The sequence below is a fragment of the Ictalurus punctatus genome, chromosome 11, assembly GCF_001660625.3.
Source record: "Ictalurus punctatus breed USDA103 chromosome 11, Coco_2.0, whole genome shotgun sequence".
Classification (NCBI taxonomy): Eukaryota; Metazoa; Chordata; class Actinopteri; order Siluriformes; family Ictaluridae; genus Ictalurus; species Ictalurus punctatus.
Window position 1 is genome coordinate 19,878,044 of NC_030426.2, and position 26,705 is coordinate 19,904,748.

Genomic DNA, 26,705 nt, shown 5'->3' on the forward strand with positions numbered 1-26,705 from the left:
TGGAACTTTTCTTTTCTTCCCTATAAAAGCATGTCCGGTCATGTAATATTCATTACATAATTATGGTTAGGCTATTTATTTATTTATTTATTTATTTATACAAAGCCCTGTTAGTTTGAATCTTGAATTTCTGCTCAGGTAAATGATTCAGCTGTATGTGTGTCGTGCTTCTCTTAATGTCTGCCCATGTCTTATACTCACTGTATCACTAACCCGAGTTTCATCATCCAAAGCCAATGTGAAGTGCTGGACGCCAAATCCAGCTTCCACATGTGCATAGCATTAACCTATTGATTTTTATTTTTCCTGCATACCCTACCGCCGCATCCATGGTCCACCTACGTGTGCTTTTTATGGACGCCTCCTTTGCTAGGGGTGCTTGGTTGGGCGCTGGCTCTCCCCTTGCTGTGTTGCAACTTTTTATGCTGTTGAAGTTTGTGTGTGGCTTGTTTTGAATGAGCGGTGTGCTGTGCAGGTTTAAGGAAAGCCTTCAGCGCAATAGGAGGAGCCAGGATTCCTTGTTAGATAGGTTTGTAAGCTTAGATAAATCTATACAAGTCCTAATAAACCTCGTCCTTCCCCTTAGGCCCATTGTACATCATTTACAATGGAAGGATGCCTGAGCAGTCTTTTGTATCTGTATTATCTTGAATCGTCTGTGCTCAGATTGTGAGCTACAAGCATGTCTTTAGTGCCACTGGATCTGTATACAGAGGATCTGTATGAATGCTTGTGCAGAAGGATTTAGCATTCAAGGGCCCCTTACCTTTTTTCATGCACAGCATGAAAGAATTCTGAATATGTTCTCTGTTTTCGCTCCTTTCGCAGAACCAGGGCAGAGCTGGAACACGAGGCACTAATAGACGGCAATCTGGCAACTGAGGCCAACCTCATCATTCTCGACACTCTGGAAATCATAGTGCAGGTAAATATTTAAAGCACAGAAAGCTAGATTTACAGTCCTAATTTGGTGAGATGTCTTTGCTTTTTTTTTTTTATTTAAAAAGTAATGGTTTCGCTCTGCATAGACTGTATCTGTGACCGAGTCGAAGGAAAGCATTCTCGGAGGCGTCCTCAAAGTCCTGCTTCACAGCATGGCATGCAACCAGAGCGCCCTCTATCTTCAGCACTGCTTCGCGACACAGAGAGCTCTTGTCTCAAAGGTGAGCACAGGTTGAGTGATAAAGCGTGCGCGATGGTGTAAACGCCACTGTGCATGCTAATATTTCTCTGGTGGTGTGTGTTTAGTTCCCAGAGCTGCTGTTCGAGGAGGAGACGGAGCAGTGTGCTGATCTGTGTCTGCGTCTGCTGAGGAACTGCAGCAGTAGCATCGGTACCATTAGGTCGCACGCCAGCGCCTCACTTTACCTGCTAATGAGACAGAACTTTGAGATTGGAAACGTGAGTCCGTTTATTTATTCCATTTTTATTTCAACTTGAGAAATTATTCAATGTTGTGCCTGAACTGAACTAAATGATATGAATCTCTCTCTCTGTGTCCTGCAGAACTTTGCCAGAGTGAAAATGCAGGTGACGATGTCTCTGTCGTCCCTGGTTGGCACGTCTCAAAACTTTAACGAGGAGTTCCTGAGACGCTCGCTCAAAACCATCCTGACCTACGCTGAGGAGGACCTGGAGCTCCGAGAGACCACATTCCCTGACCAGGTCAGTTCTAAACTAGTGTCAAATCACAGACTTATCTCTTTAGCTTTACAGATAGTGGTACGTTTTGTCACTAAATTTGCAGTTACACATGGTGGTGTGCATCTCTAAAGAGATGGGGGTTTAAAAAAAAAAAAAAAACCTTCAAGATTCTGAAGTTTGAAGCCAGAAAAGTGTACAATAGGTATGATGCGTTCCATTGGCCAAGTGGGAACTGCTAGTTACTTGACCCCAAAGACAAAAACAAACAAACAAAAGACCCAGTAATATCATTTGGAAATGAAATTAGTTAATACTTTTATTGTGATTATTAGAATTATAATACACACATTATTCTGATTTCACACTTTTTTCTTTCTTAAAAACCCCCCAAAACATTTCTGATCTTTATTATAAAACAACAGAAGTAATAATGTCATGCAATATTCATGAAAAAAAAAATGTCTCATGAATAATATGCTTTTGTGCATTTTAGGTTCAGGACCTGGTGTTTAACCTGCATATGATTTTGTCAGACACAGTAAAGATGAAGGAACATCAAGAGGATCCAGAGATGCTTATCGATTTGATGTACAGGTCGGATTACTGGCTTTCTTCGCTCTACATTTTGATACTGATATTTGTTCGGTTCCGTGGAGGAGTTTCATTTGTCATACAATTTTCCTAATACATTCAAATATACGCACGTTGGTCATAATGCAAATGTAAAAACGTCTGCGTAACAGAATTGCTAAGGGGTATCAGACGTCCCCAGATTTAAGGCTGACCTGGCTGCAGAACATGGCAGGGAAGCACTCGGAGAGGAATAACCACGCAGAGGCGGCTCAGTGTCTGGTCCACAGCGCCGCACTTGTAGCTGAATATCTCAGCATGCTGGAGGATCGCAAGTACCTGCCTGTAGGCTGTGTCACCTTCCAGGTACGTAATCCGACCTGAGCGGCCCTTCCGCATGCCGGTTTTTGTCAAACGAACGGTTTTAATCAAGGTTTTCCCTCTGTTCCGCGACAGAATATCTCGTCCAATGTACTGGAGGAGTCTGCTGTGTCTGATGATGTCGTGTCTCCTGATGAGGAAGGTATCTGCTCGGGGAAATATTTCACAGAGGCCGGGCTGGTGGGGCTGTTAGAGCAGGCTGCCGCCTCCTTCTCTATGGTGAGGAAGTGCCCTTCCTTTTTCTCATCTCTCAGCTGCCAGCGCATGTTTTATATGTAGTCCTATGAGAATGCAAAAAGCAATAGAAGCAGGGCTGTATAATACATAACAGATTATTGATCATGAAAGTGGTGCTGATTATTAAATGATACAGCGATTAAGATCAGGACGCTCTCTAGGAAATTTTTGTGCTCGCTAACCGCCGTAGTAAACAGCATTCTTTATCCTGCACCATTTAGTTCAGTGGCCTTGTTTCCCTCTCCGTCTGCAGGCTGGCATGTACGAGGCCGTGAACGAAGTCTACAAGGTGCTCATCCCTATTCATGAAGCTAACAGGGATGCAAAGAAGCTGGCCACCATTCATGGTAAACTGCAAGAGGCCTTTGGCAAAATAGTGCACCAGGTAAATACTTACACTGTCTGGTAGCAGTGCTGTCCTCTAGAAGTCGGGTCATTGTACTCGCTGGGCCGTTTCAGTTTAAAACAACAGGACTTTGCTTTAAAATGTCAGCAAAACATCTCACCAAAGTCGGTGTCAGTGTAGAAACAGTGTAGCGTCTCATTTATTCAGTCGTCCTAGCACGCATGTTCGTACTGTCGTGTACACGTTGTACATAATGTCTTTGCATGGTACAGTGCGCATTAGTCCACTAAAGTGTGTTTTTGTGTGTAGGGGTATCGCATCCACACAAATATACTGTTTCAACAGGGCAGACCTTCATTCATTCATGGAGGTTCACTGTAGAAGAACATTTCATATGCCTGTCTCTTCCAGCAGCACACAGAGCAGGTGTTAACACACTCAATGTCAGCCCCAGAGTGACTATACAAGGGGCTTTGCATGTGTTGGGACAGAATCATGGTTTCCTATGAGAAGATGGAAGTCCATTATGCTTTGCATGCTGTACAGCAACACTTTGGGTTATAAACGATATGTACCGTAGCAGGGGTGGACAAATGATGATCAATTTATTAGCTAACCTCTCACTTAGGAAGGACTCTCCAGTCTGTTCGCTTTGTTCCGGTTGCCCAGAAACCTAACCGACTAGGCTAAAATGTGAGGACTAACGTGAAATACAGATGTGACGCGTACAGACTGCGACTACGTAAACATAGTTTTTATCCTCGGCTTATAGCGTTTCTACTGTACAGTACCAGTCAAAAGTTTGTGGACACTCAACTGAAATGTTTCTTGAAAACCTTTTGATCTGAAGGTGTGTGATTTAAATGTTTGAAATCTGTGTCGTAGACAAAACTATAATTGTGCCAACATATTTATTTCTTTCGTTATAAAACTTACCATTTTACTTACCGAAAATATTTTATTAAACGGACGACTCGAGCGAAATATTCCGAAAAGCAGACGATAAGAGTCCGGCGTCGGTGTGAACTCCTTTAATACTGTTTAAAAAGCATCGCAGGGAAATTCCTCAAGAAATCGGTTGAGAAAATGCCAAGAATACATTTCTGGAAATTCTAGGCAAAAAGGGCGTCTACTTTGAAGATGCTAAAATGTTAAATTATTTTTGATTTATTTTGGATTTTTTATCACAACATAATTCCCATAGATCCATTTGTGTTACTCCAGAGTTTTGATGACTTTATTATTATTATTATTATTATTATTATTATTATTATTATTATAAAATGTGGGGGGAATAATTAAAATAAAGAATGAGTGTGTCCAAACTTTTGACTGGAATTGTAGCACAATGTTTAATGTTATTTAAGACACGATTGCGACCTCAAACACAAAGTTGTTGGCGAACATCAGTTTTGAAATGTTTCTATCTGCGTTTCACAAGCAAAATTATTGTTTGAGCCTGTTTAGCTTCATTTTCTCTTGACATCTTCAACTGTGAGGCGGCGTTGTAATATGACTGCTTTGCACTGCAGCATATTTTGCTCGGTTTTGTTGCTCTTTCCAAATTAACAGCATGTTCCTGGTTCTGAAAAGATTCTTTAACATCCACACACCTTAATAAATCAGTCTAACTAAAACCATTCTATATGGGAAAGCAAGAATGTTTAAAAAAAAAAAAAAAAAAAACCCAGCATATTTAATAGAGGTCGACTGATGGATCGTTTTTGCCGATTAATTGGCACCGATAACCGATTTCTGGAACCAGTATGAGAGCGGATCTCCCCCCCCCCCCCCCCCCCCGCCCCCATTTTGGATGTCTCTTTATTTATTTGTTTGTTTGTTTGTTTGTTTGTTTCTTATTTAGAGTGTTATATATTCATTTCAAAAAAAAAAAACGGAATGTTTTCATGGTACAGTCAGTACTTTTTCATACTATTTTTCTAATAAAGATCAGCAGTATTTTACCAATAACTATCGCTCGACCTCCAAACTTTTCGGCATCCGAAAATATCATTAGCTGATGGTTAGTAAATTTATACTTGTTAGCTATATTGAACATACATTGTTAGATTTGATTTCATACTCTTATTTCAAAACATTTTGCATAAACCTTAATATAAAGTGAGGCATTTGTGGTGCTATAGTAAACGTCACTAGATATTTGGGTATAGATAGTGTTGTATCCTGTAGCGATGATTTTAAATTTCCATCACACAAGCCTAATACAAACCAAATGAAAATTTTTGTTTTGCTAAAGTCAAAAGGTAATAGGGTTTATTTTCTTTCTGGGCAACTATGAATAAAAACAAAAACTAAGAGCCTGGACCCAGAATCTCCTTGTAATTAGGGATTTGTCCACCCCTGAGTACTGCATGCAGTGTTCTGAAGGTCGTGTGGGAAAGAATAGTGGCTTTCCATGTGGTGAGGGAGTCCTGCTGGGCTTTTAGAGGGTGTGACCTGTGTGTGTGTGTTGATTTGTCCTGTATTCTTTCTGTCACACAGAGCACTGGCTGGGAGGTAGGTGGTGAACCTCATGCTTAATGCTTGACCCACATGTGCAAGCGGTGGGCATTGATCCCGGCTCTCTCTGCTGTGAAATCGATCCATTAACCTTTTTTATTGACAACTTTTTTTTTATACTCAGTCCATCCTTCCATCTGTCTGTGGCGTGCAACAACGCCACACTTTCTGTCTGTCTTTTTCCTCGATTTTTTTTCTTTTCTCTCACTCCCTTTTTTCCCCCCTTCTGAACAGAAGCAGTGTTAACATTGCTCGTTTCAGCAGGCCATATGCATGGGAGCCAGTGTGTTACACTAATGACGAGCTGTCGACGAATGCGTCACTTCATTCACCTCATGTCTCTCCCTCACCTCACTCTTTCTGTCTTTCATCAGCACTGGCATCGATGTGACCTCACTACAGTCATCCTAAAGCACAGGGATCGATTTATACCTGTCTATGCAACACGGAAAAACGTCAATTTAAAACACAAAAACATCTTTTGTTCTTGTTTTTTTGTTTGTTTTTTTTTTCCCTTCTTTCTTCTGTGGAAGAATGTCACCACAAAGGTTACTCTGTGGTCCATCGGGACATTTTTGGATCTTTTCACTGATCATCATTCTTTATTTAGAACTAAATCGACCCCTGAGTACTGATTTTCTGTTTTGTGTGTGAATTGCTATTAATACATCATGTCTCTCATGGTTCTCTGCATGACTCCCTGACAGTTTGGCACGATACTGTCTCCTCATTTAACAGGATGTTGGACTGTTCCTGAATCCCGTCCCATACTCACCCAATCCTTCCTGCTTGCTTTTCCCCTCCATCCCTCACTCCATCCTGCATGTGTTCTGTTTTTGGGATCTTTTGCGTTCTTTTTTTTTTTTTTGTTCGTTTTTTTTTTTAAAGTAATAGTTGAGTTTTAAGTATTATTGCTGTTTTGCTTTCTGTTGTTATTTATCTTTCCAAGAAGTTCATGGTTCCCTGATTAAAATATGTTCTGTTCTCTCCTTTTTTTTATTTTTATTTATTCCCCCTCCCCCTGGTTGCTGATCCCTCCTCTTCCCACTTTAATTATAATGTCGTGTGGTAAGTTCCTAGTTTGAGGCTTTATTTCTTTTGCTCTAATTAGCGAGACGACTGACTGAGGAACCAGATAGCTGATGTTTCATCTGATGTTTTTGTTGCGATTTGAGAGAGTGATCTATTTAAGCACAAAGGAGTTTATGATGTGTGATTTCCTCCACTAGAAATATAGTAAATATCCTGTAATTCAGACTGGAATTTGAATAATAGCAGTAACTTGATGACCTGCGTCTGTGTGGCGCAATGGGAAAACCCTTCACACCGTCAAACTTGGACATTAATATGTAGTTCACTGTATTATAGTTCTGAAAGTCTGTTCCTCTTTCTCAAATACTGTTTACGCCTCTGTGTTTGTTAAACTGGCTCCTTACCCAACATTATCTTTGCAGGAATAGCCTAAACATTTCCACATAGTATTTAGTGAAATATATGTATTGTTTCTTCTCCACTGCAAATCTTTAACACCTAAGCATGCTGTTCCACTGCATTATTCCCCCGAATCTGTCCTCTCTAGCATCACTTCCTACACTTAGTGTCTCTCCAGCTGCTACAGTCTGAAGGTTCAGTTCACGTGAACCATTTATATTACACCGATGTTCTTAATGCAGCCTATACTACTACACCGTTTCACTTCTCTCCGTCTCCTTCCTTGTACTGGTTCTCAGTACACACCTTATGTATCAGTGTTTAAAAAGCTACTCCTATGCCCATATTTTTAGAGTTAGGTTAAACCTAACCGTTCTCAAACCGTATTGGTGGATGTACTGGACGTTAACGTGTACGTCTTTGCCAGTTTAAAAGTTGGGGGAGGTCAGTAAGGGTGGGGGGAAAAATCAGAAAACAGCATTTGTTCATTTATGCAGAATCTTGCCGTCAGCTCCTAATCCAATCGTGTGGTATTGTTTTGAAGGCTGTTTTTTACATTTTTAAATTTTTTTTAAAAGAAATTAGAAAATTGCTAGAAGAAATAGTGAGGTTTCAGTATTTGGACTGGAATTGAGTTGATTTAGGCAGCTTGTGGAGATGTATAGAATTTATTTAGGAAACGTTTTAGAAAATGTCCCTGAAGCGTTCGTTTTTACATTAACTCCGGTATGTTAGCAAAGTTTCAAACGGAAAAATTGAGCTCATTGCTGTTTTGTATTTCAAACCGATCTTGTTAAACGTGCTGTGAGACTAGCTGGGTAGATGGTGATTTTAACTAACTCGGGTGAGCTAAATTACGTAACGTTCAGTAATGTCAGCTAGGAAAAAAAAACCCAAACTTTCCATCGCCTCGCACTTCTCGTACAGCAGTGTCCAATCTCACAATTGAGTAATACTTGCATTCCATATATATAATAGCATAACCTTTTTAGTAGTAAATACGTGATTTTCTTTGAATGTATTTATTTATTTGCATGTTTAGATGCATCTCCTTTCTCATCGTAAACCAGCCACGACTAGTAATCGGTTGGCTAAGGGTGCGCTGGACGGACACACCCATTTATGAGCCCTGTAACTCGGTTATGATTATTTCCTGGAGTTTAACGTTATAAAGTTTGACTTAACTCTAATAAAAATGAATAACGCATGTCTGTCTAGGGACTAACTGTTTAAACATCTCACGGCTGTATTTTCTTCATTCTAAATCTTCTCCATTCTACTGCCTGTGACATTTTCTTACGATACAGTATACAGGCCTATACTGTATTGATTTGCCGTGTGTGGAAGGAAACCTCACTGTGTGCATATGTTTCTTCTCCTTACTGCATTAAATTCGATTAAATTAACTGTCAGTAAACATTTTAGAATTATTCATTTACCAGACAGCGTTTATCGTGCATGTTTACCAGGTCTGATAACCTGGTGCCAAGTCAACATGAACTTTTTTCCCCCCCTCACTCAAGTTCACCTTAAACTGGCCAGGGCCCAGGAGTTACTATAGTTCAGCTTCTAATATTCTAAAGACGGTAGATGAGAAATATGATGGTTTAGTGATGGTGTGAATTGTACAAAGCTGATTTTATTTCTATTTGTTGCAGGATGGAAAGCGCATGTTCGGTACTTACTTCCGAGTGGGATTTTATGGTTCTAAATTCGGCGACTTGGACGAGCAGGAGTTTGTGTACAAAGAGCCGGCGATCACCAAGCTGGCTGAAATCTCACATCGGCTTGAGGTAAACGATCGCTGGAAGCTCTCTTTAATGGGTGTGTGACCTGTTAGGTTCCGATAGGTTCACGAACTCAGGGTTGCGGCCACACTTGGAGTTCCCTGAGATGTGGATGGAGGTGGAATTTTAACCAGTGGTTATTTATAACATAGATCAGTGGTCACCAACCCTCTTCCATGAGAGCTACCTTCCTGCAGGTTTCATCTCCAAACCAAACTCTATCATACCTGTATTAGTTGATCAAGAATTTCTTAAGGGAATGATTAAATGGTCAGGTGGACACGATTACAGTCTCCAGGAACTGGGTTGGTGATGTAGATCTATGCATATAAATTTGACTTATGGTATATTTTTTTAATAATGATGTGATCATATACAATAGTAATACATGTTTAGAATATATACAGATATTTTCATTTTATATTTACTAAACCAGTGAATAGAATTGCGCGCTCCACGCCCCAGCGTGTGAAGCTCAGTATACTATTGGTGTAAAGTAGGCTTTGATCTCATGTAAATATTATGTGAAATGCAAGACGTGTACCAAACGTAACCCGACAACCCCCCGACTCATTTATTTATGGGAAGCAGCAGGGTTTAGCGCGCTTGTGTGCAGCAAAATCATAGTAGTGATCTAGGTTGGATGGAACAGTCCAGGTGAAACGAGTGCTTTCGATTACATCTCCTGAGCTTGATAAGCTGCAGAGCAGCTGCAGTTGTCTAAAGCCTTCACACAATGATTCTTAAAAATAGTGTTCAGTGTTCAAATATAAAGAACCCGTGGTCCGTCTTTCCTTCTTCCATGTATAACAATTGAAATTGATTGTAACGTTGAAACAAGAATGCTAGCAGTCATTCTCAAGATAGTGCACTTATTTTCATTAATGTACTGTGAACGTTTGAAAGAATTTCGGGCGCTTATAATGAGGTCACAAGTTTTAATAAGCCCCGTGTTACACTGCCCCATAGACTTTGTTCTCATTTTTAGGGATTCTATGGGGAGAGATTTGGGGAGGATCAAGTTGAAGTCATTAAGGACTCGAATCCAGTGGACAAATGCAAACTGGATCCAAATAAGGTACGTGTGTTGTGTGTATCAGCACCTTTACGGTCAAGGAAACAGCAGCAATATTATCCAGCTGAGCGCAGATGTTTGAATACCCTTAGAATACCCTGTGTGTATCCAATGAAGAGCCTTTGCATCTCTCTCCTGATAACACTTATATAAGTGTGCTATAACTAGGCTAGATGTCGTACACCGCTTTCTTCAAATCAGGTGTAGTGACCGACACAAGACCTTGAATTTTGGCTCGTTTTAAAATATTTGCTGTTGATTTTTGCCTGTTTTGGATTTAGTTTTTTTTTTTTTGTAGTTAATTTATGAAAGAAAAAAAAAAAAAGATTTACAGTTTTTAACCAGAAATTATTATTCGAACTTTTGCACTTTAAATATATGTTATTGTATGTATAAATAAATATCCTCCAGAATTGGCATCCTTCATGAAAATGAGCAAATCTCAGTATCGATAGTTTTGGCATGTATACAGTACTGTGCAAAAGTCTTGCAAATGCAAAGAAATGCTGTAGAGTAAAGATGCCTTGAAAAATAATGAAATGAAATGTTTTGCATTAATAAAAATAATACTATAAACAGTGATAAAAGGAAAAAAAAGTCAGTATTTGGTGTGATGACCCTTTGCTTTAATAATAATCATAAAAAAAAGGGTAGTCTCAGGTAGAGTTGGTGTAGTTTTATAATGAAACGAGCTGTAAGTTTTATTGAGCATCTTGCAGAACCAGGCACGGTTCTTCTGGAGACTTTGACTGTCGCACTCGCTTCTTATTTTTGCAGCAAAACCCAGCAGAATTCATTGTGTTTTTAGTCTGAAAAGTGTCTCTTACGTAATGCGCTGCTTTCTTTACTGACATACAAACATTTTTCTGTAATTTAATTTTGTGCTGGAAAATGAAAATGTTTTTGTACTGATCATGTAGAAGTCAAAAAATAAATATCTATAATAGTTTGTTCTAAAAATACATGGAGTGCCTAAGATTTCTGCACAGTACTGTATTTTTGACAGAGAATAATTAAAACTACATTTTTAATATTTAAAAAAGGTAGTTTGAATTTTTTGTTTTCTTAGAACATTTGTTTTTTGTGTATTTACTTTTTTTCCAGTCGTTTTTAAGAAGGGTGCCAATAATAAAAGCGAACTGTACACGCAAACCTACAAGCGAAATGACTGGTGCGTTCGTTACAGGCTTTCGTTCAGATCACTTACGTGGAACCGTACTTTGACACGTACGAGATGAAGGACCGCATCACGTATTTCGACAAGAACTACAACCTGCGCCGCTTCGTGTACTGCACGCCGTTCACGCTAGATGGCCGCGCACACGGAGACCTGCACGAGCAGTACAAACGCAAGACCATTCTCACCACCAGCCACGCCTTTCCCTACATCAAAACCCGCATCAACATCATTCACAAGGAGGAGGTAGAACCCGAGTACAACCCTGCTGTATACCCTGTACAAACTTGTCACATATAGGTTTATGTTTTGTTTTTTTTCCTTCTCCATTGTGCTCAGATCATCTCCATGCCTATTGAGGTGGCCATTGAGGACATGCAGAAGAAGACACAGGAACTGGCCTTCGCTACTCACCAGGATCCAGCTGATGCCAAGATGTTACAGATGGTGCTGCAGGGGTCTGTGGGTACCACAGTTAACCAGGTGATTATATACATTCACATGGGCATGGCATCATTGATTTTCCATGATGATCCAGTCGAAACAGTATGTGTTTAGTAAGCTCTACCAGTGGGGACAAAATACAACAGTGACAATTGCTACACATACATATATATGTATATATGTGTGTGTGTGTGTGTGTGTGTGTGTGTGTGTGTGTATATATATATATATATATATATATATATATATATATATATATATATATATATATATATATATATATATATACACATATACACACACACACACAATACAGTTTATTTAAAAAAAGTGACATGACTGGTCCCCACGTTGGAGAAAGTCCATGTGGTGAAATCGGACCTGATCTAGCTCCGCCCACATTTTCTGGGTTGGGGGTTCTTTAGAGGGTAGGGAGTTAGGGTTATAGGAGCATTTGGATCAGATCCAGCTCCACCCCCTGGACTTTTGGTTCTGTAGTGAAGGATATCTCAAACAGCATAGTTTACACTTCACTCAATGAGAAGAAAAAAAAACACAGCAGGGCAGACAGGGTGGCATTTTTAGGGCATCATGTCACACCGCTGTAGTTTTAAGAAGAATCACAGTTCAGGATGTGCTGTTATTGGAAAACTGTCAACTTTGTGGTACAGCAGTAACTTGTTTTGCCCCCAAATCAAACATCCTGGTGTTGTTTATTTTCCTCTAACAGCACACCCTTCATGTTTTATTAATTACTGAATATCTGTACTGTACTGACTTTATGTACATTTTTCCCCAGGGCCCACTTGAGGTCGCTCAGGTCTTCCTGTCTGAAATTCCAAGTGATCCTAAACTCTACAGACACCACAATAAGCTGAGACTCTGCTTTAAAGACTTCACCAAACGGTATCAAGTCTCCATTTAACAAAACGTTAATATATATGATTGTTGTCACACAAGATTAACAGTTGGATGTTGTGTAAAAAGTGTATCGATCGGGTAATAAAGGTAGGACACGTTTTAGAGAGGTGTAATTGAAATGTAGGAAAATAAATCAAGGGAATGGTAAAATAAATGATGTATAAATTATATAAGGAATGATGAATGAAGAAGGCAACAACGCTCTCATCCATTACATGACATGTTAGTATGTTCCAGCACTTGCATACTCTTTTGCTACACACTCAGAAGTATGCACTTTTTCTTCACAATTCTTTTAGTGCATAGTATAAGTAGGCAGTTTGGGACGCAGCACAAATCGCTGACGTAAATCGAACTTTATTTTCTACAGAATCAAACCAGAGAACAAATGCATCTTGAGGTTCTTTTGTGTGTGTAATTTAAGTTAAGGCCATCATTCTGTCTGTTCATTATTAGGTGCGAAGACGCCCTCCGCAAAAATAAGAGTTTGATAGGTCCTGACCAAAAGGAATATCAGCGGGAGCTGGAGAGAAATTACCACAGGCTGAAAGAGGCTCTTCAGCCGCTCATTAACAGGAAGATCCCACAGCTCTACAAACCTGTGCTCCAGGTCAGCTCTCACAGGTTAGAGAACCGAACCTAAAAATATTTAAAACATTTATCGGACATCTACAGGAAACAATACATCACTAGTTTAGTTTAGGTTTGATTTCCTGCTTGATGAAGGAAGTGTGGATATCTCATCAGACATAGTATGTCATGGAGAACTCACTGCCAGTCGAACTATAATGTGTATATAGTTCTGAAAACGGCAGGCATTTTGAAACTGAAATCGGTGTAAATTTATGAATTTATTGAAAGTTTGGTTCCCTCCAGAAGTGAAGACTAAATTTAGTTTAATTGCAGTTATGAGTTCACAACGGGAAATGAGTTCTCACTTTGACTATTGGCATCATCCACATCCGTCAGTCTCATCACCCGAGGTCAAATTTACTCACGGCATTCGAACACGAGCTGCAACAGCGTCTCTTCGCTCTTCGTGGGTGGAGAAATAATCACTGATTTAATTCAGTTCTGTTGGCTACTTTTCTTGAAAACCTTGCTGTCGTCTGTACAAAGTGTCTAAGCACTATTCTGTGACGACGATATAATCGCTCAGGAGCACCAGACATTTTGACAGTCACTATCTGATCCGATAAATTGATTAGGCTTAGGACAGTTACATTAGGACACACAGCTATCCCAAGACTGGAGCAAACTCACTGTGTGAGGAAATCACACTTATCTAGTAAGATTTTAGAAATCTTTAGACTTTTTTTTTTTTTTACTGCTGCGTTTGTTAAACTGGCTCCTTACACAATGAGATCTTTGAGAGCAGAAAGGCAAGGTTAGAAAGTACACTAAATACAAATATTCATTAAATTAGAAGTGTATATTATAGTATACAGGGTGTCCCAAAAGCGTCCATATATAGAGGACTATGTTTGACAGCACCACGTTGGTTGTGCCTTCATAGTGGATGTTTGTGGACGTCCACAACACTTCCAGTCTCTTTGAGTTTGTTAATAATTTTAGCAGCAGTGTCATGTCTGTCTGTGTGTGTGTGATGATCTTGCCATGATTTCTGATAAATTCCATCACAACCTTGTGACAGCTTCCCGATCCAGCCATGAGAATGATTTCAATACATCGTTCTTTTGTCAAAGGTATTCTTAAAAGGCTGTCTGGGGGAAAAAAAATGTTTTTTATATAGTTATTAGAAAAATTATTAACCAAGTATGAAAAATTTTGCAAGACATTTTGCTAAAAAGTGTTCATTTCCCCTATGTATGGAGACTTTTGGGATACGCTCTTGGCAGGAAAATAAATTAATCGTTTTGAGCTATTCTCTAGCCTTCAGCCACAGCAACATCCGCCTGGTTTTCCCACACCGGCACGCATTTCATTATCCAGCAAGCATTTCCATTACATTAATCAAACAGCCTTCTTTTTTTTAAAAAAAAAAAAAAAACCTTAATTGAAATTACATCACTAGCTGCACTCATTCACACCGGGGAACAAATCATTTGAGCAGTTGGCTTTTGTGCCACGAAACCCCTGCTCATGTCACTTAATAATTTATCTAATACGTCTCTGAACTCTTGACTTGATAAATGCAGATATTTAAATAAGAACTCAGTAACGTGTGCATTGCATTTCTGATTACTGTTCTTGTTTTGCTAATTTGCCAAGCAGCAAACGGACAGCTTGACAAGGTAGAACATCCAAACTAACTTTGTATTTATTGGAATTTAGGTGGGAATTGTTATTCAACGGAGAGCAGTATTTAATAATGCAAAGCCATCATCGAGCCTGTACCGAACATATGTCTTAATCTAAAACATTTTATCCTTTTTTTCCCCCCTCCAGAGACTCCTTTAGCAGAATGAGCCTCCGTAAGCTCGACGCGTGAGGAAGACGAGATGATGGAAAGAACAGCATTTAATTTATTTGCTTGTAAATATTCGACTCTTCTTGGGGAGGAAAGGAGGAAAGCAAAAACAAGTGTTATGGTAGTGTCATTCCACTTTTGTATGGGTTTACAGAGACAACCTGTTACACTCTCTCGGCGTGTGTCAAAACTCTATTTAATATATTGTGTGCACTTTTTTTATTACTGTGTCAGGCATTTTATCACAAATGGTACGACTTTGAAAGTTTACTATTTAATCCGAATGAAAAGCAAGCAAAAAAAAACAAAAAAACCATTACTTATCATGGTTTTTTTTTTTCTCCCTTTTTTTTTGTTACATTTGAGTAATGTTATGTAGCTTTTATTTACCTTGAATATTTTACTAAATAAATATTTTAATGCACAATGTCAAACAGATTGGTTAATTGATAAGAGCACAAGTTGACTTTTAATATGCTGGTGTTTAATGGGTGTACAAGAACATTTACAAAAAGGCACAAACATAGAAAAGTCTGTAATCAACGGATAACTCTATAAGAAAAAAAATAAAGGCTGTAATTATTGCTTAGAAACGGTTTACACAGTAGCGATCAAGGACTTTTTTCATCATGCACCTCTTCAATTCAATAACTATTTATTTACACATCCCTAACATGTTAGATCTGATAGCTTATTTTAGGAAAATGGCAAAGAGGAAAAGTTTTCACTGGAATGAGGTACAGTAGGATTAAAAACTACAAAAATACAGTTCTCTATTCCTGCAGTTACCTATAGATGATATGAACAAGCCCTGAACTGGTGAAGCTATACTCACATCTCTGTGCAAACGGCTCATCCCTGCTCGGAGCTGGATTTCTTCACTTGTCTTTTAGCCTAAGCAGAAAACACTGTCATGTTGAGACTAAACGTTATACTATGGTATATTTACACCCTATATGGAACATCCTCCTACAAAGAAGCTGAACATCAAGAACAAAATGAAAATTTATCCTTAAAATATATATATAAAAAAAGCCAGTGTGAGCAATTTACCTGACTTGTTTCAGGCAGTTGGAGAATAAAAGACTTACAGGACATTAAGTGCACTACAGTTGGTGCCAAGGTGCATTTTGTAAGGGTCTTCAGAAAGTAAGTGATAAATTTATGTCAAGGTCTGGAGAGGGAATGTAGATAGAAATAAAAACAAAACAACATACAGGCACAAACGCATCATCATGGCATACTGTGTCTCAGCTGTTTAAGGAATACTCAAGCATTTATTTTTAGCTTGTTTCTTCTGCAACCATGACAAATGAGTCGTTTCTAAACGTCGGATGCGGTCCGGTTATCGTTCATTTCATTTGTCCTGAGACCTTCTTGTAGAAGAGGAGGTAAGGTGTGGAGGTGGAACAGGTCTCAGGAGAACATGCACGCAGGAACTCTTCTTCCTCAAACAGCCTCACCTCTGAGTCATCAAACAGCATCCACTTCCCTTCATAGTCCAGAAGGTTCTGTAAAGCAGTGTCCAAGCTCAACCGACTCTCTTCTTTCACTCCATCGATTTCTTCCTCCCTTTCCTTCTTCACCAGTCCGTTCTGCGCAGGAGAACCGGCGTAAGCGGGCTGCTTGCTGGTGCTGATCTCGTAGCTTGAGATACTTCTCTGACCTCCCAGTAGACCGACCCCTTCTGTAGACCTCTTTCCTCCGGCTTTGCTAGACAAACTCGTGCCGTTAATCGTGTTCTTCGCTTTGGAGCTTAAGCTGAAGGACACCTCACCATCATCATAATAATCGGGTTGTGAAACCTCTTCCTTCTTAAGTGGTTTCATTTCCCGGTCTTCCTCTTTCTGAGGCTTATCCTCAGGCTGGAGCTCGATCTTGCTGTGGTGAAGGTCTGTCATGCGGATGTAGGTGGTGTAATGGCCGCTGCTAATGGTCACGCCACTGTGCATGACCACAGCAAAGAGCTTGTAATGGTGCTCCTGGTGGGAAGTGGAGGGTCGTGTGCTCCATTCCTCTAGGGAAAGTTTGAGGGGAGTGAGGAGGGGCGTGTTCACCTTTGACAGTCCAGCATACGGGTCCATCCTGTGCAAAAAAACAGGAATTTTATCAGAAGCAGCATTTATTTAGTCATAGGATGCACAGCATCTACATGGAGGAAGTTATAGAAAAGAGGAACAAAAAAAAAAACAAACACCTCCACAAGTTGCATCAGAATTCTTTTTGAAAAGCCGGTACGGACTGAATAACAGCTGCCATTACTGCTATAGTAAATGAATCAATACCTGACCAATCAGCTTAGAGAATACAAACAGCGTTGTAGAATAAATTAATGGGCAATCACTCATTCAAAACAAGTTCGCATATCTAGATAATACAGTCATTATCTGGGTTTTCCCCAAATGATATACTTTAAATACTTATAATTAATGATTACAATAATACAATTTAGGAAACTTACTCTGAGCCACTGGCTGCGAAACACTTGAGGTGAATGGTGATGACGTCAGGGGTCTTGTCGAACAGAAGACTCCTCTCCGCCTCTGTGTAGTGGTGACAGGTCTCACAGAAATATTTATCCTCGCCGACGATCCGCTCTACTGACGCAAACTGAGAGATCGCCCACCTCAGAGTCTTCCGTTCGGGCTTAGGATCTGGGGAAACTGAGAAAAGCAAAGAAGACACTGAGCACAGATCTGCAAAATAAAATAAAATAAAAAAGAGCAAAAATCCAAACGCTCTGCTACATGCAGTCGTTAATTCAATTCATAAGCACATAACTGAAAGATCAGTTGTTGTTTTTTTAACCAGAACAAGCATCTCCACTATCTCACATTTATCTGAATGCACTCACTCTCCGAACTAGCCTGTGAGCAGCTGGTCTCATCCTCTTGCACTGGTACACTTATGTCCTGGAAGTCCTCTCTCCTCTCAGTGTAACTCTCGCACTCCAGGCACCGTGTCCTCAGCACCAGCTGACCCTGGAACAGCTGCTTCAGCATATCCAAGCCCAGCAGTTCTGCTTATGAGGGGAAAAAGTCTGGTGTAAAAATGAGCAGATGTCCATAAAGCTCTCATATTATTTACTAAGCTTCATCACATGCAAAATTGTCTACAAAAATTTAAGAGTAAGGTGCTGACTGCTCCTGAAAAGCCCACACCCATTAGAGATTAGTTGCCACCTTAAATTACACAAACACACAGCAGCAGTTAGCAGTAAGATTAGGTTAGTATTGAACTCCTCAAGAGATACCGAGAGTCATCAAGTTCTCGAACAGCCTTATTAGTGTGTAGTTACCTTCCGTCTTTGGTGCAGTTGGATTCAGTATGGTCTTCCCGCTACCGGGAGTGGCTTCACCATGGTGCTGCTCACTGCTGCTCGTGTCCTGGTCCTTGCTCTCCGCTCCGTCTCCCACATGAGAGCTGATTCGCCCCATGCTGCGGAATTTGGAGAAAATACTCGGTTGCTTCCCTGAAGGTTTCAGCCAGCTCAGTTTCATCCTCTTCTTCCTTTTATTCGCCTCCTTTGCGGTTCCTTCGATCTTCTCATCCTCTGTGTTACTTCCTCCCTCTTTCTCCGCCTTGTCTTTCTCTGCCACATCCCTCTGGTCACCGAGAGAATTTCCAACCACGTCACCAGAGGACTTTCTCTTTGATCGCGTGAAAGGTCTGCTCTCCTCATCGCTTTTCTTGGGTTTGCGCTGAGACTTGGGCTTCTTCTTGGCATTTCCCACTTCTGTGTCGCTCTTCCTTTTCCCACTCAGCTGTCCATCAGAGCTCTCCTCTTCCTCTCGGGTAGGTGTCGTCTCGTCCGTCGTCCCGCCTGTCGTGATGCGCTCACACTCTCCTGGTTTTTCATCTGGGTTGGGTCTAATGTCTTTCTTAATGGTGTCACAGGCCTCCTGGATATATGCGAGGATGCACTGCAGTACCTCCTGTGCATCATGCTGCAGATACCCTTCATACATAGGATTCAGTTGTCTGCATGTGTACAAAATGCACTATTAGTGCTGAACAATAATTACCATTATTATCTGTAATCTTCAGTCGGTATGAGAAGTAACTAAACAAACGTTGGTCACGTGACCATTTCAAGTACATCAATTCTGTGCTGCAATAGCATTACTTTAAAAGACAAAGCCAAATAACCCTGACACACCAAGAATATTGTGTGGCCATGATCGCAGGGTATTCCCTACCATAGACAGGTTTAAGCGTTAACGAAAGTTACTCACAAACATCGACTCGGATAAGCAGGTTTCAAGCCTTTGAAAAGGTAAACCTTACGGCTGGGTAAAAAAAATAAATAATCGATTCTCCGATTTTAATCGATCTTCAATTTAACGAATCGATTCTTATCCGTTTTTGAAAACAGTTTCATCTTTTAGACATGTTTCAAGTTGTTAATGAATTTCACTGTTGCACATTTACAATGTTTTAATTTTTTTTTTACAGTAATGTGCAGTTTGTGCTTACCTTCTGTGCATTGTACGCACATATTTATGATTTCTTGTTGCAATGTTTGTTACTCAAAGTAAAAGTAATTGAACATAATTGTTTGGGGCCCTGTTGTTAAAGTAAATGTGTATTTCAGTAATATAGCCAAGTAGGAGGGTTTCATTTACCAGCATGTATATTAAAACACGGATTCTATGTCTGCAAAACTAACATTTTAAATGAAATATTGATAACAAATCTATATTGAATCGAATTGAAACCATATAATCGCCAAATTGGTAGCAATACCCAGCCCTAGTAAACCTTAAACTTTGCTATTGTTAACAACCACAAAAAAGACAGAGAAAAGATAACTAATGTAGCCTATTTTACAACTAAAGAAATTGCTAACCTAGCTAACTTGCATAGATATTCGTGTACTGAATTAAAGTTAGCTAGCGAAGCTAGTTGACATTACATAAAGATACAGTGCCCTCCACTAATATTGGCACCCTTGATAAATATGAGCAAAGGCGGATATGAAAAATTGTCTATTGTTTAACCTTTTCATCTTTTGTTCAAATAATTCACAGTAATACTCTGCTCTCATGGATATCAAACAATTGCAAACACAACACAGGTTTATCCAAATAAATAAATAAATAAATAAATAAATAAATAAATAAATAAATAAATCTTTGTTAAATGTGTGCGCAAAAATTATTGGCAAATTGTCCAGTAGTACCTGAGTGTGTTGAGTATTCTGCGTGGGGGTGTGGCCAGCTCGCCTTCGTTATATTTGTCTGGGTTAAACAGGAAACTGGACTGCAGCTGCTCCACTGAAGATATTAAACTGTGGAAGCTGTGCAGTAATTCCATGTGAACAGGCATCGAGTCTTCACACGAGTCTCCCTGCTCAGGGTGGAGAACACATGTAAGAAACGGTTGCAAAAAGATGAAAGAGCAAGCAAAAACAGAAAGAAAACGAAAAAGCCTGTCTAGTACTAGTGTTGCACAATATTGGCTACAATAATAAATTATTAGTCTGTTCTATAACAAAAACGAATAACAATTATAAACAGTTTTAATGCACTTTTTCAACAACAGAATACAGGCTTTTTTTCTTTCACATAACAGTTTCAAAATTAAATTGTACATTACATTAAAATAGTCCATTTGACCTTAAATAAATAAATAAATACTACGACATTGTATTAACCGAGTAGCATTATGAGATCAACACTAGGGCTGTCACGAATACACCATTATAATCTAATACTTTATTATGAAAATTTCACGTCATCAAATATTCTGCAAACGACAGCGGTCTGAGAAACTAGCAGAGTGAATGTGTTTAAACTGAGGTTTTTCCCGTGTGTTTCATACGTTCCTGTCATGAGCTGATTTAAGGTTGTTAACGGACTACGCGTTCAGGAAGCGGTTTTGGAGCACAGAATGCGCGTAGATGGGAAGTTCTGCATGCAACGAGGGAAGACGTTATTGTTTACACATTATTGTTTAGTATTTTATTGCTTGTACACAAAAACCAAATGTTAACAATGACTACGCTGGACAGCAGTAATCTAATTATTGACCTTATTCTGAATAAGACAATATTGTGATTAAGGTGTTTACATCAGATGCATTTAGAATACTCCTTTCATGTTCCTGTTTTACATGTTATAGAACATAGAGTGATTAACGGCACACGTCATTACGTCCCCACGCCACGCCGTCCGACGTTCCCTCCAGAATATCACGTATCAACATACAGTTGGTCTTCGTTATGGTACCGTATACAGTTTTGGGTGTTTCATTTTTAATTTTACGAAAGCTTCAAGTGCAGTTAATTATTTGTCGTGCTATATCTGCAAATACACAACTGCTTGAATCCGTGGGCTGCGTCCCAATCCGCATACTTACCTACTATATAGTAGCCAAAAAACATACATTTCTTCTACTATATAGTAAGTAAGTACGCGGTTTGGGACGCAGCCCACGGCTTCAAGCAGTCGTGCACGACAAATAATTAACTGCACTTGAAGTTTTGGTCAAATTAAAAATGAAAACACCCAAAACTGTATACGGTACCATAACGAAGACGAACTGTATGTTAATACGTGAAATTCTGGAGGGAACGTCGGACGGCGTGGGGATGTAATGAGGTGCTCTCTTGTTTACCGTCAAATGGTTAAAGCACTGTTTGTGTTTACGTGTCTTGTAGCAAAATGCGGTGAAAAACTCACGAATAGTGTGATTAAGGTGTGTTCATATCTATAATACACTTCCACAATGCATCTAAAACAGGAATACTCCACACGTCTTAATTCAATTTGTGTTTACTTCGAGTATGACTTTAGTCAGATTAAGGTCATCAATAATCGCTGTTTACATGCTAGTTTATTAATCAGAGTATCGTCTTAATATCGGATTATTGTTGTCCATGTAAATGTACTGAAATGTCTGTGCAAGTAGGTTTTAAGACACCATAGGAAACTGACTAAACAATTTCTAATCAAAGGAAACTGTCAACTAATTAATTGTCAAAATAATCAATAGAGACAGCCATAATCAACAGAGAATTTATATGCATAAAGAAGTGCATTTGTAGATTTAGAACTGATGTTTTCAGAAAGTCAGAGCCAATTAAACTATTTAATTCAATTCAGTTTTATTTGTACAGCACTTTTAACAGCAGACATCATCACAGAACAGCTTTACAGAAATCCCGAGAGACAGATAATTAGTGAGCCATGACGGTGGCAAGAGAAAACTCTAACACAACATGGGGAAGAAACCTTGAAAGGAACCAGACTTAAAAGGGATCTTCTTCTGGGTAACACCAGAATTACTGAACTAATTAACTTTAGCTACGCACACCAACATGGCAGTCAATTATGTCTTAACAACCTAAATAACGCCTTCATTATACTCAGTGATAAGGATTCCATTTCCCTGGAATGAATAGCAACTTGCAATTAAAATCCTGAAATACAAACAAACCTCTTCACTTTTGGCACCATCTCCTTTCTGTTGCTCCTTTAACTTGGACAACCGATACAACGTCTTAACAACATCTTTAAACCCAGGGCAATAATAAAGGACCTGTAGTGTTAAAGAGAGTCATTAGTAATGGCATGTGATTATAAAAAACTATGAACAGTAATGATATATAATATGGTACAACATGGTTTCAAATGCAGATCTCTCTCTTCAGATCTACGAAGCATTTAGTGATAGCAATAGTTATTGACGAATCTCTAATAACAGCGTAAAGCTCTAAAAGCTGTCCGGGTGTGTCGGATCACATAAATGATTGACAGTGGAATTTCCCTGACATCATAAACAACTGAACAGAATGAGGAGTAGGAATGAGGAGTGGCACGTGCACAATGCTTTTTATTTTTACACACACACGTCATGAATGTTGTGCCTGTTGGTGTACTTTGTACACTCTTTATTAGGAACCCACATACACCTTCGTGGTTTCATTTTCATTTTCATTCATGTTGTGCTTGCAAATCGCTGAGATAAAGAAGTGCTTTGTACCGAATGACGAGGAAAATAAACCCAGCATTTTAATGGTACATATACCTGAAGGATGCTGTTAAGGTAGCAGGTGTTTCCCAGATTGTTAAGGCCAACAAATGGTACAAGGCTCTCTCTTTTTCCACAGGGAGGAGATGAGGGACAAGGCGCTGGCACAACCTGATCACAGCTACAGAGACAAAACCATTATAGTTCTGCAAACTAAATACATGCACTTGTATGTAAACAGGTTCAAGGGAAACTTTACCTGGAAGCACATGAAATGTTTTTCACTGAAGTATGTGCGACATGTTTAGCATGTTTAGATTATTGTGCTAATTTGTTGGTTAGTGCTGTATTTTCATTATTCCTCTGAGAAGTTAGCAGTAAGGGATAACAGTAAGCAAACAACAAAGACCTTCTGTCCTCACTATTTTCATCCAGGTTCAATGTCCTATCAATGGGAAATCCAACACAAAAATAGTACAGACAGGAAAAATGGACTCAAACGTCCAAAACACAACGCAGCTATATAATGCAATTGTGGAGAGTTACGGCAAAGTTTTGGAAGCTGATTGGGTCAGTTTGAGCTGAGTGTAAGATGAATAGAGTTCGGGACAGACAAAGCCTGTTTTACACAGCGAGATTTCAGCAGTCTTTCAATAATATGACTTCACACTGTATGAAATGATCCCAAATATCTTTGCTGAATTCTGTAACAGTGTGCAGAATAACATGTGCGCCATGTCAGATTATGTGATGACGGTCTATCCTCTAATGATAGACCTGCAATTAAAGAAAACAACTACACTCTGCTCACGTTAACAAATCAGCTCGCTCCTGGCTCATGAATGAAAGAAAACTGAGTTGTGTAAACAAACATTCTTCAAAGTGAGGTCATAAGGATATTTTTTTCCTGTCCGTTAGCATGTTTTATGTTCACGTTTTTCCACCGACACTACCGTATTTGGAGCTGCCCCATGGGTTTCAGGTAATCTACGCCATCGTTGCGTTGGTGGTTTTAGGACGAGTGCTGTAACAGTTTTTAATACAAAAATTTGGGACAATGCCAGAACTATGTGGTCAGCTGTCTACTGAGAGAACTTCACTGTATGCTGCATCATGCCTGACCCTGTGCTCGGACCCCAACTTCATAACAAGCGCAAGTGTATGTGACAAATAAAGGTTTCCTCTTCTGCGGTCACTAAGGGGGCATTCACCCTGGCAGTTTAGTCTGAAACAGAGCACGGTTTGCATGAAAAATCTGTAATGTGACAGCCGTCATGTGGACCGGGAAGCACACCGCAGTACCGCACCCGAGACTAGCTGTAGGAGGTGGTAGCATTGGAACTGTGCCGCGATTCCCATGAACGTAACTCGTACATGGGTCCGCACTTGTTCCTGTAACCTGTGCATGCGTTTTAGCCAATGACATTGTCATTAGTTTCCATAACACGTGTACCATGAGTGGCAGGGGAACGTTGTGAGACACAGAAGAGGTCCATTGCTGTGCATGATGGCACAGAATGAAAAATTATTTATATATGAATGACACTCGACTGAAATGTTTCTCATGATCTTAAAAACCTTTTGATCTGAAGGTGTGTGATTAAATGTTTGAAATCGGTGTTGCAGATAAAAATATAATCGTGCCGACATATTAATTTCTTTCATTAGAAAACTAACATTTTACTTACAAAAAAAATTTTTTTTTAAAACGGACTCAGAGCGAAATATCCCGAAAAGCAGCCAATAAGTATCCAGCGTCGGTGTGAACTCCTTTAATACTGTTTAAAACGCATCTCAGGGAAATTCCTCAAGAAATCGGGTGAGAAAATGCCAAGAATACATTTCTGGAAATTCTAGACAAAAAGTGTGTCCACTTTGAAGACGCTAAAATATTAAATTATTTTGATTTACTTTGGATTTTTTATCACAGCATAATTCCCATAGTTCCCATTGACTATTATTATTCTAAAATGTGGAAAAAAATACAACTAAAGAATGAGTGCATCTAAAATTTTGACCGGTAGTGTGTATGTACGTATATATGGTGAGTTGTGCAGTGTTCTCCATGCACGTTTGTGATGACGTAAAATGAACGTAAACGCACCAGGGTTCGATAGAATCAAGTGAGTCTGAAAACAGACCAACGCTGCGGGGGGGACCGGGAACCAGGAACAAACGCACTCGGATGTCGAGCCACAGCAAATGTGAAAACCACCTAATTCACTTTCCGATAAGCATGCCTTATTAAGCGTTCTAAGACTGCACCAAACCAAATTATTATTTTAGAAAGGGGGGTTTTTGCCTGTGACAGAAAGTCAGGCCGGTGTAAACCCAGCCTAAAGGACTAAAGAGCTCCTGCATCTGTTTCTTTAGGTGAAGATGAAACAAGGGGGCCACACCATCATCAAGTAATCACATGGTGTGTAATGTCAGAACTGTAGGACTATTCACCCTAGCAAAAACTGAACAAGTTTAAACAACAAAAAGAGTCAGAATTTCATTACAAAATGAAATATGGATGCCCATGTTAATGATAAGACTAATTCGCAAGTGGTTCAGGGTGTGTGTGTGTGTGTGTTTCCCCTTTTACAGCACTGGAGACATTCTGACTGCAGGGTTATGAGTTCTCCCACCTTGTGGTGTCTGCTGGTTCTACAGCGTTGGATTCCTCAGCCTGAGGCTCGTTGAAGTCGAGAGCGCGCTTGGTTTCTTTCCTTTGCAGGAACTTTAGAGACAGACGGTTTTTCCGGACCGGACTCCCCACACCTACTGCAGCTCCCTCGCTCTGCACACCTGGCATTTTACTGATCCGACAATCAATCCTTCAATAAAGAGACAGTGAGAGAGAGAGAGAGAGACAGACACACACACAGACAGATCATCTTTAAGCAACTCCACACATTGTATATGCACTATAGTTCACTACAGTTCACCCTAACACTAAGAATAACACTTTAAACTGAATTATTAACATCTAGTCGCACAAAAAAAGCACTTATTAACTCTTTAATGTGTTATAACGTGTTATCATGTTAACTCCAAACAGTTGCAGGAATTATAAAGATTAAACAGCCACACGTATCGACGAGACAGGTCACAAACCAAGGCTACGTCCCAAATAGCTCCTTATCCTATACATAATGCGCTACATAGGGTGCACGAGCCATCGCTTTTATTCCCTGTGTATCGCACTAATATAGGAGAGAGCACGCGCTTTGTATTTCGGCCCCAACACGAACAGCAAGGCTAGCATTAGCATTAGAAAGCCGGGGGAGAGTGGAAGTGGAAAACCCCGCTACTCGCTGCTCTTTCACTTCAGAAAGAGACAGAGAGCGAGAGTTCAGTGGAGGAGAGCGTTCAACACAAACCTTTAACGTTAGTGACTCTCTCTTACTCTCCTCTTCCGTTACATCTTCATGCACTGTATCCACTGTAGCTGTGTCTAAGTCATCTTCGAGCGGTTACACTGAAAGGTAAAAACACCTTGACAACTTCGAAGGCGCGATATCATTTTCCCACACTCCTTTTCCGACCAGGCACGCCTCCTGAGTTTTGATTGGCTCGTAGTCATCTCTGTGACGAGACCATTTACTGGGGCTGTGGATTGTTATCCAATCATAGTGCAGGGGTGGGGTTTATCAGAATACGGGTAGGGAATTAAACACTTGGGTGCACTGCACGAGCTGTAGAACTTGGCGCTTTTTTCCAAGGCAACACACTGAAGTGCCGTTTTTCGCCTGTGACAAGACGGGTCTTGTTTAATTTGT

General features: G+C 39.8%; 2 protein-coding genes across 23 annotated transcripts in view; one reads left to right on the forward strand and one right to left on the reverse strand.

Moving 5' to 3' along the window:
• The window catches only part of dock7 (dedicator of cytokinesis 7), a 70,141-nt gene extending 54,743 nt beyond the window's left edge, over window positions 1-15,398 (forward strand). For 8 of the 21 annotated variants that reach the window (XM_047158437.2, XM_053683831.1, XM_053683830.1 and 5 more), the window contains 17 exons: window positions 476-529; window positions 829-925; window positions 1,029-1,163; window positions 1,249-1,401; window positions 1,507-1,665; window positions 2,138-2,238; window positions 2,388-2,580; window positions 2,671-2,814; window positions 3,086-3,217; window positions 5,681-5,695; window positions 8,797-8,922; window positions 9,905-9,994; window positions 11,178-11,414; window positions 11,508-11,651; window positions 12,412-12,518; window positions 12,990-13,157; window positions 14,943-15,398. In XM_047158437.2, coding sequence (XP_047014393.1) covers window positions 476-529; window positions 829-925; window positions 1,029-1,163; window positions 1,249-1,401; window positions 1,507-1,665; window positions 2,138-2,238; window positions 2,388-2,580; window positions 2,671-2,814; window positions 3,086-3,217; window positions 5,681-5,695; window positions 8,797-8,922; window positions 9,905-9,994; window positions 11,178-11,414; window positions 11,508-11,651; window positions 12,412-12,518; window positions 12,990-13,157; window positions 14,943-14,985 — 2,098 coding nt within the window. In that variant the 3' untranslated portion in view covers window positions 14,986-15,398. Of the gene's footprint in view, window positions 1-475; window positions 530-828; window positions 926-1,028; window positions 1,164-1,248; window positions 1,402-1,506; window positions 1,666-2,137; window positions 2,239-2,387; window positions 2,581-2,670; window positions 2,815-3,085; window positions 3,218-5,680; window positions 5,696-8,787; window positions 8,923-9,904; window positions 9,995-11,177; window positions 11,415-11,507; window positions 11,652-12,411; window positions 12,519-12,989; window positions 13,158-14,942 lie in introns of all 21 variants that reach the window. The other 13 variants (XM_047158444.2, XM_047158446.2, XM_053683834.1 and 10 more) reach the window with 4 other exon arrangements.
• A 28-nt stretch (window positions 15,399-15,426) lies between these two features.
• On the reverse strand, window positions 15,427-26,487 carry usp1 (ubiquitin specific peptidase 1). 2 transcript variants are annotated; one of them, XM_017479733.3, is made up of 9 exons: window positions 26,307-26,487; window positions 25,572-25,760; window positions 22,996-23,119; window positions 22,405-22,506; window positions 20,147-20,313; window positions 18,263-18,945; window positions 17,819-17,983; window positions 17,426-17,627; window positions 15,427-17,049 (listed from the first exon to the last, which is right to left on the reverse strand). In XM_017479733.3, exons 2-9 carry the CDS (start codon window positions 25,736-25,738, stop codon window positions 16,317-16,319), a joined length of 2,343 nt encoding a protein of 780 aa, XP_017335222.1. In that variant the 5' UTR covers window positions 25,739-25,760; window positions 26,307-26,487; the 3' UTR covers window positions 15,427-16,316. The 2 variants fall into 2 exon arrangements, with proteins under 2 accessions (XP_017335222.1, XP_017335221.1); XM_017479732.3 differs by having other exon boundaries at window positions 17,819-17,986.
• Between the last annotated feature and the right edge of the window lie 218 nt (window positions 26,488-26,705).